This window comes from Papaver somniferum, chromosome 3 (assembly GCF_003573695.1).
Source record: "Papaver somniferum cultivar HN1 chromosome 3, ASM357369v1, whole genome shotgun sequence".
Taxonomy (NCBI): domain Eukaryota; kingdom Viridiplantae; phylum Streptophyta; class Magnoliopsida; order Ranunculales; family Papaveraceae; genus Papaver; species Papaver somniferum.
The window spans coordinates 112,216,762-112,229,843 of NC_039360.1; the positions used below are offsets into that span (position 1 = coordinate 112,216,762).

At 37.4% G+C, this 13,082-nt stretch overlaps 1 protein-coding gene across 1 annotated transcript; it reads right to left on the reverse strand.

Annotated features, from left to right (window-relative positions):
• Positions 1-7,331: 7,331 nt before the first annotated feature.
• LOC113359863 lies at positions 7,332-12,564 on the reverse strand. Its single transcript, XM_026603435.1, has 6 exons — positions 12,550-12,564; positions 12,113-12,424; positions 8,706-9,046; positions 8,228-8,553; positions 7,964-8,068; positions 7,332-7,852 (listed from the first exon to the last, which is right to left on the reverse strand). The coding sequence occupies exons 1-6, from the start codon at positions 12,562-12,564 to the stop codon at positions 7,332-7,334; spliced, it is 1,620 nt and encodes a 539-aa protein (XP_026459220.1).
• Positions 12,565-13,082: the final 518 nt, after the last annotated feature.

A 13,082-nucleotide genomic window follows, 5' to 3' on the forward strand; every position in this document is an offset into this window, starting at 1 on the left:
GAAATTAAGGAGTCTTCATGAGATGAGGGATATAATAATAAAATAATGAGGAATCATGAGGTGTGGGACCGACCACGACTAGGGCATAGTCGGCCGGCTAGTAGACACAATCCCACGACACCTTTCCCAATTTTATATTACTTCCTTGATACGAAGGAAACACCATGAAACTGAGGAGTTTCCTTAAAACGAAAGATATTTGTTCAAATGAAGGGATTTTCATGAGATCAAGGAAAATAATAAAATATGATAAAATATAGAATTGGGCGTGGGACTGGCCACGACACGACTGGCCGGCCGGTGGGCCCAGTCTCCCAGTGCCTTGATTAATATTTTATTATTTATTATTTTGTTCCTATTTTGCATAGGTTCATCGTTCCTTCGTATTTTGGAATGCTCGTTCGTGCATTTAGGTGCTCGTTAGTGCATTATTGCTGAGTACACTTGCACCATTTTGGTCGGGGCTTACTCGATAGTTTCTCAGATGCTCGTGTGTTGAATATTTATTACTAACCCATGGAATTCTGCTGGGAAGAACCATGGATTGAAGTAACGAAATATTATGAAAAACGTAGAATATTTTCCAGTGATTCAGTTAATGAATCTAATGATTTAGGAATAATTAATTGATGGCTCTATACTAGTACGATCGTCTAGGAGCATTAATTATTCAGGAATTGAGCGATATGAGCTTGTTGAAGCGCCATATTTATTTTATATAGTCAGGGAAAACATTGTTACATACTGAAGACGTTATTGCTCTGTACTAGCAGGCAAGCTGTATAGGATCCATCCAATCTTTCGATTCTATATAAAAGTAATTACTGAAATTGCTCAGTATTCATGAGATATGCCGTTGTCTCAGCCAAGAGACTACATATCTACATACGCTCTGAGAGACAGTATTCTCAGTCAGAGATTCTTGTGGCATGAGCTTTCATGCTTCGATGAGAGACATGAGCCTCAATACTCATCTGATTGCTGGATCATGAGCACGTATAATTATGGTTTTACGATTTTATCCCTTGTCGGAAATCCACCATCTACAATAAGACATCGACATAATCGTTTGAATGCTATTGTGGTTATGTATGGGTATGAGGTGAAGATTTCATCCTAGGAAACAATGTTTTACATTAGTTTAAAGGAAGTAAATTCATGAACTTGTTTCGTGAATCGAAAGGGAATTCGCTAGGCTTATTGGTATTGTTATTCATTGCATATATTTTGAATTACCAATATGTGTGATTAGTATAACCGCTCATGACTTGTTTATGTTCTTGATAAAACTATTCACAAGGCCCGACTTTTGTATTGGTATGACTTTTATTAGTGAAACCGATCTTAAGTAATCACCTGAGATGGTATGATCGATTTAGTGTTATTGGTATGACCAACTCTAGGAAAAGGGGAACCGATCCTATGAAGAGGTGCAACCGATCACAAAAGGGGAATCGATCCTTGTAAGAGGTGCAACACATTTTTAGTAGATGGGGGAACCGATCCTATGAACATGTGCAACAAGTTTTTAGTGAAAGGGGAACCGATCCTATGGACATGTGCATCAAATACAAGTAGTTACCATAAGTATGTGGGGAACCCATCCTAGTACCTATTCAACCGAATTTTTGGAAAGCTAGTGTGACTATGCACAATACTCACATGGAGGTAGAACCGAAACTTGTTTTGGTAGAACCGTGAAACCCTTGATTCGTGATTGAGTGTTCTTAATCAATCACATAGTTCTTGAGAGTCAGATGAACCAATTCTAAACTCGTTTAGAAGTGTGGCAAATCGGTTTCAAGATTGTAAGTATGAAAGAGGACTTACAAAGTAATGATGTCGACATACTTTGAACATGTGCAGTAACGCTTATCTTTTATTGTTCAAAGATCTTCCTTAATAGTTAAAGGAAAAAATCCCGGATCGAAAAATAAGTTGAGAATCTTTTAATTAAGGTTTTTAATTTTATTTTTGGAAAATGAAAATTGGTAATGTGCATTTACTAATTGGAGATTTTCTAAGAGATTTTCGGTCAATGTTTGGACAAAGCATTTCCAGGAATTATGGAAACCGAATATGGAATATATTGCATATCTTGAGAATATTTTTGGTTTTGGAAATTCCTTGGTGTCCAAACTTCCTTGGTCTATAAATACCAAAGTTTGCATTTCTAGCAAACTAATCCTTAGAGCCAGCAAAACTACCTAGTTGTGTTGTTACTGGTGGAGCCGCATATTCGGAGAGAAAAGTAACCTAATTAGGTGAAATATCTGTAGATGGGGAAAAACGATTTGCTGGTTTTTAAGGAATTAAGGAGACGACCGTACGGAGGAGACTCCTTGAACCGAGCGAAATGTTCAACCTCACACAGGTGCACTACAAGAAGGGAGTGCTTTGAATTCGAGAGATCAATATGTAGTACTCCAGCCTAAACCAAGACAATGGCCGTTCCAGAGTAAATTCGGTCACAAGAGAGGATGGGTCGATCCGGAGGTGGGAAGCTGAGAAATATGTGGAATCAATGGTAATCAAAGATTGTAGGTGTGTTATTTATTCTGAATAAGATAAGTTCTGAATGATTGAATCTCTGTTGAGAGTGATTACTCAGATGTTGAGTTGGTAATCTCGTGTTGTCTGTTTGACGTGAGATTCTTTTATATTCAATCATGATTCAGATACTTATTTATATTGCTGGAATTGTAGACACCATGATCCCATGAAGTGTGACATTTGATGGAATCAAAGAGAAGGGAAATGGAAATCGTGTTTGAAACCAGTTGCTCATCGTGCAGATACTTGGTCGATTTTCCATCCAATACTTTGTTAACTCCTTCAACTGATTGCACGACTTGCTCACATTCCATCGTGTGTATGAACACACGTGTCGTAGACCGCCAGACCAAAACCCTAGTTAATATCCCCCCATGTGACATGATTTACGTCTCGTGGTTAATTAGTCAGTTGTTGACTTCATGACTTTATGGGACGATGAGTCGATGTATTTGCTGAGTTGAACATGATCTTGCAAAATGTCCCGAGACTCGTGAATTGAACATGCCTGTTGAGACAGAGGTATGATTCTTAAGTAAACGTTGATAGTTAAGGTGAGCAAGTATTGCTCATTCGATGATTGTTGAATATTGATAGTTGAACCAATATTCCTTGGTTTGAGCAAATATTGCTCATCTGAGAAAATATTGCTCATTTGATGAATTATTGGTAGCGTGACCAAGATAAAATATTAATTTAAAATACTGGTAATTGAACCGAGCATAATTAATAAAAATACTGATCATGAGATCGTCGTAAAGTTATTTGTGTTTGAATATGGAATTATGATCCTTGGACTCAGAAACCCTAATTCGATCAATTGATGACCAATTGATGGTTTATTTGAAAATTAACCATGGAATGAAGGAGGGACCGGCTACATGGGATCATGTATCGGCCATGTAGCGCCCATATGCTCGAGTCAGAAAATACCAAGGTCTCTTGAAGAGTTGGTGATTTGTTGATGAAAGAATGATTAAATGCTGGTTTAATCATTTATTAGAAAAATGCTCGTCTGAGCCTTAGGTGATAAAACCTAATTAATTATGAAAAAATGAGGGACCGACCAAGGGGTCATGAAACCGGCCCTGGATGGTCACGGGATCGAATGACGATCGCTCTATGAAAATTCCAAAATTATTTGGAAGAGTTTTGGACCTAATACGTGCAATTGCACAAATTAGGTCAATTCATGAAAATATGTGGGACCGGCTCCGTGCGTGCCAAAGAGCCAACCTTGGTCGGTCAAGGTAACATGCTCACATCGTCAAAACGTCTGTATCTCAGTCCTGAGAATTTTGGTATTTTCTGACGTGCGTTTGAGCAACCATTTGAGAAAATATGACAAAATCAGGGTTTTGGTGAAACTGAGGAAACTTCATGAGATGAAGGAAAATAATTATAAAATGAAGGAATGATGAAGCGTGGGACCGCTGAGGCCAGGGCATGGTCGCCGGTCAGTGACCACGGTCCCATGGTGCCTTTCCAAATTTTGTATTATTTTTCATGATTTTATGAAAATATCATGAAATCAAGAAGTTTGTTGAAATTAAGGAGTTTCCTTGAAGTGAAGGAGTTTCCATGGGATCAAGGAAACAAATAATATTAAAATAATAAAATAAGGGCGTGTGGGACCGGCTTTGAGCATGGTCGGACGGCTGGGGATTGGTCCCGTGCGTTTCCCTAATTTTATGTAATTTTTGTGTATTATTTCCATGATTTGAAGGAATTTTCATAATTTGAGAGAAATACCATGAAATCAAGGAATTTCATGGGATCAAGGAAACTTAAAATAATAATAATAAAATAAAGGGACGTGTGGGACCGGCTAGGGCATGGCCGGCCGGCTGGGGCCCGGTCCCACGAGTTTCCCTAATTTTATATTGTATTTTTCATGCTTTTATGAAAATACCATGAGATTAAAGAGTTTTCATGAGATTAGGGAAATATTAATAAAATAATAAGGAACCATGAGGTGTGGGGTCGGTCGGGATCAAGCCATGGCTGGTTGGCCAGTAAACACCACCCCACAACATTTTCCCCAATTTTATATTATTTTCTTGGTGCGAAGGAAACACCATGAAATTGAGGAGTTTCCTCAAAACGAAGGATATTTGTTCAAATGAAGGGATTTTCATAAGATCAAGGAAAATAACAAAAATATGATAAAATATAAAACTGGCGTGGGACTGGCCACGGCACGGCCGGCCGGATAGTGGGCCTAGTCCCCCAGCGCCTTGGTCAATATTTTATTATTTATTATTTTCTTTCCTATTTTGCATAGGTTCATCATTTTGTCGTATTTGAAATACTCGTTCGTGTGTTCAGGTGATTGTTAGTGCATTATCGTCGAATACACTTGCACCTTTTGAGTCGGGGCTTACTCGAAGGTAACTCAGACGCCCGTATGTTGAATATTTATTACTAACCCATGGAATTCTGCTGGGAAGAACCATAGGTTGAAGTAACAAAATATTACAAAAATATTTGAATATTTCCAAAAATTCAGTGGATGAATCCAAGAATTTAGGAATAATTAATTGATGGCTCTATACTAGTACGATCGTCTATGAGCATTAATTATTCTGAGCAACATGAGCTAGTTGAAGTGTCATATCCTTTATATAGTCAGGGAAAACTGTTGTTTGTATCCTGAAGACGTTATTGCTCTATACTAGCAGGCAAGCTGTCTAGGAGCCGTCCAATCTCGTGATTCTATATAGAAGTAATTATTGAAGTGTTCAGTATTCAGGAGATATGTCGTTGCCTAGCCGAGAGACTACAAATCTGCATGTACTCTGAGAGACAGTATTCTCAGTCAGAGATTCGATGAGAGACCCGTGTCTCGATACTCGCGTCTGATTGCTGGATCAGAAGTTCGTATAATTATGGGTTTACGATTTTAGCCTTTGTAGAAAATACACCATCTACAATCTCTTACGGCCGCTCAGTTTAAAGACTTCTTTGGGATTGAGAAGCTCTATTAATACCGTTGGTGGGAAACTAGATAATTGCGGTTTATTATTAGTTTTCGATTGATTTGATTGACTAACAGTTGTTGAACTTTGATTGCACCTAGTTTGTTTATGCTTGAGAATCTTCTCTTCTGATATAATATTCACTCAAACTAGATCGAAGTTTTGACGGGGATCTTTAGACTGTTTGTATATCTAAAGACGTCTTGTGATAATCCATTGTTAACAGACTCCGTTCTGTGCGTGATTGATCACAAGAGATTCAAGTTCATTGTGTGCAGGTGTTTATTGAAGATCTAAGAAGATTTGATGACAAAGAAGACTTTGAAGATTTCTGATTTGAGTTCATAATCTTTGGTGTGCACAATACTTGTTTCGGTAAAAGAGGATCCAACTACAATCGGTTTATCCTTGTGGTAGATTGGATTGATTAGTTGAGTAGATTTGCATCAATACGTTTCTTTGTGATTCAAAGTATTGATTACAAAATCTAGACGATTACTTCGGTAATTGTTAGTAGATAGATCTAAGGACCTAACAAAGGAGTTTATTGGGATATACGGAAGAGCCTTTTGTCGAAGTCACATCACTTGGTTGAAAAGAGTTGTTACCAAACAGATTTGTTGTTCCTTTATTGTTTGGAATACGAACCAAAGGAATTGTTCCAAGTACGTGACTTATTACAAGTTGGAGGCGTGCGAATACAGACGGAACTAGGTGAACTATAGGTTTAGTTGCTTGGTCTCAACTATACGAAGTTGGTTTTATTTTGTATAACGGCTTAATTCTGAGAGTATTCAATTCTGGACAAGGTCCCGGGGTTTTTCTGCATTTGCGGTTTCCTCGTTAACAAAATCTTGTTGTGTCTTTTACTTTTCTATTTCCACAAATATAATTGTTTTTATTATAATTAGAAGTAAAATACACAAACGCTAATTTCTATTTACTTGATAGTAATCCTATTGTGTTTGGTTAACTCCGGACCTCTTATCAAGTAAACATACTTCGTTGTTGTATTGTTTCGATCTCGTATCCATAGACGATACACAAAGTGTGAACCGATTAGTTGTATTGTGTCGACTTAGTCCATCGACAATCACTTTCGGAGAAATGACTTATAGGGGTATATTTGAGTACCCTCGTCTTTTCATCTCGGTCCAAATTGACCAAATCACTGCAAAAGGTAAGACTGGCCATACTTTTCAGCAGATTTTTCTTCCTTTCCTGCACTGCCAATTCTACATCTGTTCTTGTAGTGTGAGTCTATGTGTCAATTACTGATCCATTCTTGACAAGAAATAGTCCCATATGGCCTTGGAGAATGGGCAAAGAAGGAGGAGGTGATATACTGTTTCCACCTCAGTGTTGCACAGGATGCACATGGTGTTTGTAATACTACATCCTTTGTGGTTCAAGTTATCAGTAGTTGGTATTGTATTCTATACTGCCAGCCAAGCCAGAACTTGTTCTTTAGGTGGAACATGTTTTATCCAAACATATCCAAACTCCTGAGGGTCTGGGTACATCTATTTCATAATGAGCTGATATCCTTCTTTTGCAGTGTAATTTCCAGTATGGAAGAAGACTTGGTCATTTGTTGTAGTTAGAGTTGGTGGATTCCCAATTGCAGCAATAAGATTGGAGAGTTGATTTTGGGCTTCTTCAGATGATGTCTTCTTTAGTTGAATGCACCCTCTCCCATTTTGTAATGAGCTCTGTAATTTTTGCTTTCTTGTTGTATGCAGATTTGTATGCTAAGTTGAAAGTTTGACACAGAGGAGGTTGATCAGTCCATGGATCAATTCAGAACTTCATTGAATTTCCATCACCAATAGAGAATTTTGAGTTTGTTTGCATTACATTCCTTCCTTGTTGCATTCCTTTCCACATACCTCTTCCATGAGGAAGTTTGGATTCTAAAGGACGCAAATCTTCAGTATCAGACTTAGACTTCAGTTGAATTACTCTTCTCCAAAGTGCTTCTTTTTCTTTTGCATATCTCCAGCTCCACTTGGATAGTAATGCTTTATTTGTGGATTTAAGATGTCTGATCCCCAGCCCACCTAGTTTCTTAGGTTTTTTTACTCTATCCCAAGCCACCCAATTATTATTTTTTCCTTTCTGAGCTAGCATCCACATAAAATCCCTCATTATTTTCATCATTTTCTTCTCTACTACCACTGGAATTTGTAGTAAAGACATGAAATACACTGGAAGGCTTGCCAATGCACTGTGGATTAAGATAATTCTTTGATTTTTGGATAAAAACCTCCTCCTCCATTTTGCCAGCTTCTTTTGAAATTTGTCAATAATGGAATCCCATACTGACATTTGCATCAATGTTGCTCCAAAAGGCATTCCAAGATATCTTAATGGGAGTGTTTATAACTTGCAGTGCATGATCCTTACAATTTCATCTATTTTATGATCTGCACCTATGCTGATCACAGTGTTTTTCTCCAGATTTACCCTTAACCATGTGATGGCTTCATAAACTTGAAGAATGAGCAGTAACTTTTCAGCTATCTCCTCTTTGGCATCTAAGAATATCAATGTGTCATCAGCAAATTATAGATGAGACACACTGATTTGGTTGTGTATATTGAATCATGTTATGATGTTAAGATCTTCTCCCTTTTTTAAAAGTTTAGTGAGTATTTCAGCCACAAGTATAAACAAAAAAGGGGAGAGTGCATCACCTTGTTTCAACCCTTTCTGGTGCTTGAACTTTGATGTGGCACTTCCGTTAATGAGTATGGAAGATTGGGAAGATGATAAACACCAGTAGATCCATTTTCTCCATTTTCCCCCAAAACCAGAACCTTCCGAGAGTGAATCCAAGCAATGCCAATTTATATTATCAAAGTTTTTTTTAATGTCAAGTTTGCATAAGATGCCTGGGATTTTGGATTTGAGTATTGCATCCAACAATTCACTTTCCACTAGAATGACATCCTGAATTTGCTGACCTTTTATAAAGGCACCATGGTGCTCTGATATCAGCTTAGGTATTACTGTCTTGAACCTGTTTGCCAGAGTTTTGAGATTATCTTGTAGATACCTCCTACTAAACTGATTGGCCTGAACATGTTTGGTCTAGATGAGTCTTCCTTCTTGGGTATTAGGTTGATAAAGGAGCAGTTCTTTCTCCAGTCAAGTTATTCGTCTTCTTGAAACTCTTTAACCACTGCCATGATATCTTCTTTCAGTGTTGGCCATGCCACTTTGAAGAACTCCATTGGGTACCCATCTGGCCCTGGAGATTTGTTGTTACCACAACTTTTAATAGTGCTCCGAATTTCTTCTTCTTCTATTGGCTTTTTCATCCATTCCTTCTCAGTTGTGGAGATTTTAGGAAAATCAGTAGAGTCTAGTTGAGATCTCCATTCAAACTTTTCTTTAAATAAATTTGAGAAGAATTTTGTGAACTCATTTTTGATCTCTACTTGGTTGAAGTTGTCTTCTCCACTTACTACTAATTTGTGCACTGTGTTCCTTCTTCTCTTCCCATTTGCCAGCTGATGCAAATATCTTGTGTTTCTCTCACCTTAATTCAAAGATTTTGTTTTAGCTATATTTTGCCATTTCCTGAATTCATCAAATCTAACTTATTTGAGTGCTGCTTTCCATTGTGCTCTGTTAATAAATTCTTTATTTGTGAGCTTTGTACCATCCTCCTTTAAGTTCAAGTCATGGATTTTTTTCACTTAGTTTCATCTTCTTCTTTTTTGCAATTTGGCAATGTTGTTCTTTTTCCATTTTTTTAGGAAGAATTTGAGATTTTGGAGTTTCTTAGCTAATACATAGCTTGGAAAACCTGTGAATTGTATTGTGCTCCACCAAATGGCCAGATTACTCAAGAAAATATTGTGTAAGCCAATAAAGCTCTAATATGAAAGGGGAATTTGAAGCAGAAATATCACCTGTTGTCAGTAAGATTAGTGAGTGATCAGATGTTTCTCTAGATAGCACGGTTTGTGCTATAGATTAATATTTCCGTTCCATTGTTAGAGAGAGTAATACTCTGTCCAATCTATGTAGTACTGGGTCTTGTTGCATATTGGTCCAGGTGTACAACCCTCCACAAGCTGGTTGATCAATCAAATCAGCTTGAGCCATAAATTTGTTAAAAAGAGTCTTACAAAGTTTTAAGCCTACCCTTTTGTAGATGCGAAAAAACAATTTGCTGGTTTTTCAGGGAATGGAGAGACGACCGTGTGAACAGAGGATCCTCAACCAAGAAAACTGCATATCCTCAAATAGATGCACTGCACATGAGTGCTTTGAGTTCGAGAGATCAATCTGTAGGACTCCGTCCTAAACCAAGACAATGGCCGTTTCAGAGTCAATTCGGTCACAAAGTGGGAAGAGGGTAGATCTGTAGGAGGTAAGCTGAGAATTGTGTGAGATCAATGATGATCAAGGATTGTGAATGTATTGTGGGGTTCTGCAATTTTTCTGTGAACTGTTGAGTTCAAATAAGTTCTTGGTCTATTGATGGAATTCTTGAGAATGATTACTCGAAAAATTGTCTGTCCATCAATCGTGGATTCAGAAACTTATTTATATTGCCAGAATAGTAGACACATTGATCTCCAATAAGTGTGACGGTTGCTCGAGTGAAAGAGTAGAAAGTGGGAAATCGTGTGTTAACCAGCCCCAGGTCGTGCAGGACTTGGTTGATTGCCCACCCACTACTTTGATAACTCCCTCAACTGCTTGCACGGCTTACTCACATTTCTCATCATGGATGAACACACTGCTGTAGGACGCCAGACCAACACCCTAGTTAATATCCGCCATGTGACGTGATTGATGTCTCACGAATGTGGAGTCTGCAAAGCAGACGTGTATTTGATTAGTTAGTCGTTGACTTGATTAGACAGTGAGTCTAAGTTTTTTTGAATCGAGCATGATTGACGAATGCTCAGTAATTTATGGATTGAACATGTCTGTTGAGATGTATAGTTCTTGAATAAATGTTGATACCTGGATCAACATGATAAATATTGATGAACTGGGAAAATATTACTTGTATGATGGATTGTTGGATATTGATAGATGAATCAATATTGATGGATTGATCAAATATTACTCGTCCGAGTAAAATTACTAAATATTAATAGTTATATCAATATTCCTTGTTTGGGCAAATATTGCTCGTCTGAGCGAATATTGCTCGTTTGATGAATTATTGGTAGCATGGCCAAATAAAATATTAATTAAAAATATTGGTAGCTGGAGCGAATATTATTTAATTAATTAAGATGTTGATTGCTAGATCAACATAAAAATTATTAGTGTTTAAACCTGCTCAAAATTATGATTTGCAGAGCATTCAGTTTGAAACCCTAATTTTGATCGATTGATCAGTTTATGATTTATTGAAAATCAATCACTGAGTGAAGGAGTGACCGGCTACATGGGATGATGGACGACCATGTAGTGACAGGTGCTCATGTGAGCATGCACCAAAGTCCTTTGTTGACCAGTTAGTGAAAGGATGATTAAATGCTGGTTTAATCATTTGTTAGAATAGTATTCGTCTGAGCATTAGGTGATGAAACCTAATTATGGAGAAGTGAGGGACCGACCAATGGGTCGTGGGACCGACCATGGTGGTCGTGGGACCAGCTGATGGTCGTATGAGAAAATTTCAAGTTGGTTGGAAAGAGTTTGGACCCAATATGAGAAATTGAGCAAATTAGGTCAAAATTATAAAGATATATGGGACCGGCTCCTTGCAAGCCTTAGGGGAAGCCTTGGTTGGTCAAGGTAGCATGCATGTGCCTCAGTCCTGAGAGTTTTGGTATTTTCGGGTGTGCGTTTGAGCAATATTTTGGATTTTCAGAAGAGTTTGATCTTTGACTGAAATTCTTGATTTTTCTCGAATGAGCAAGTAGGACTTTGCTCGTTTGATCAAAATTTTGAGTTTTTTTTTTTTGATCTGTAAAGAAAGTTTATTGATCAAAAAAACAGAGGGTACAAAAGGCTTGTACCACCCTCAAGGAGAAACAAAACAAGGAAAACAGAAAGAGAGACTATGTAGGTAACATAGTACCACATAGTTACATAAAATCAAAATACATCGTTAGCCAGTTTTCCACGACATCTCAAGAAGTTGAAGACTCTAAGTTCTTAAAAATGAGACACCAAATAAAGATTGTGTACATGATCTTGTGTTGCACAGTTGCCTCCGTATTCTGCTTATTAGAAAAAGTTCTTGTATTTCTTTCAATCCATATACACCAAATGATAGCCATTGAGATCATACCCAAAATCTGAGTTTGTTGTGTGGAGTTACGAGGAAGATTCCAAGAGAAAAACATTGAAAATAAATCTGCAGGCATTATGAATTTCCAATTCATCTTTTCTTAGAAAAAGGACCAAATCTTCCTGGCGAAATTGCGTTGCAAGAAAACATGGCTTACAGTTTCATTCTCATCACAGAACATGCAAGTTGAAGTTACAGTCATACCTATTCTTAAAAGAAGATCTTTAGTAGGAAGACTGTTGTGAGCCAGTAGCCAAATAAAGAAACCAATATTAGGGGGAACCTTCTGTTTTCAAATGAATTTAAATACCTGCATCTGAGCATGACTAACATCATCACTAACCAGCAATTCATAAGTGGATTTTACTGAAAAATGACCTTTCTTGTTCAAAGACCAAAGAATCTCATCTTCAACATCTGAATTAATGACAACTGCATTCAAAAGATTTTGCAGATTAACAAGCTCACATCTTGTGATTGAATTCATTCTTCTAGGCACAGCTAGATTCCAGCTATTATCTTCTTCCACAAAAATCTCTTTAATTGTCTTGTCTTTATGTCTAGACACTGAAAAAAGGTTTGGAAACTTATGTTGCAAAGAGACATCACCAAGCCACACATCCTTCAAAAAACTAACAACACTGCCAGAATTTACTTTGAAGCGAATATTACTTTTACATACACTGTCACACTTCATAATACCCTTCCATAAGTAATTTATAGAATTTTAGTCATCCACCCACCCACCTGCATCAATGCCATAGTTATCTTCAATGATCTCTCTCCACAAAGCTTCATTTTCATTTGCAAATCTCCATAGTCATTTATTCATCTTCTTCAAATATTTGATACCAAAACCTCCTGCATTTTTGTTTCTGTATAATTTAGACATTTCTCCAGATTGAGCTTCCTTTTGAGATTATTAAAATAATAATTTTTTAATATTTTTCGTGAATATCCTAGTCGGTCATGTGACCATTTGACTTTTTGGCTTTTTCATCTTTTGAGCAATATTTGAGAAAATATGGAGAAACCAAGGTTCTTGCTCAAACGGAGGAGTTTCATGAGATGAGGGAAAAAATAATTATGAAAACAAAGGATTGCAAGGTATGGGACCGGACACGGCCATGGCATGGCCGGCCGACCGGCTAGGTGGCCCGGTCCCGTGACACCTTCCCTTATTTTTATTATTTATCATCATTTCAAAGAAAATATGGAGAAACCGTGAGTTTTGCTCAAACAAGGAAAGTTGCTTGAATGAAGGAGTTTTCATGAGATCA

What these genes read in the sequence shown, in the direction of transcription:
- LOC113359863 (XM_026603435.1), bottom strand. An exon ending in CCAGAAAGGGTTGAAACAAG is followed by an intron (nt 8,069 to 8,227) that starts GTGATGCACTCT and finishes TGATATTCTTAG; the next exon opens with ATGCCAAAGAGGAGATAGCT. An exon ending in AAACACTGTGATCAGCATAG is followed by an intron (nt 7,853 to 7,963) that starts GTGCAGATCATA and finishes TGCAAATGTCAG; the next exon opens with TATGGGATTCCATTATTGAC.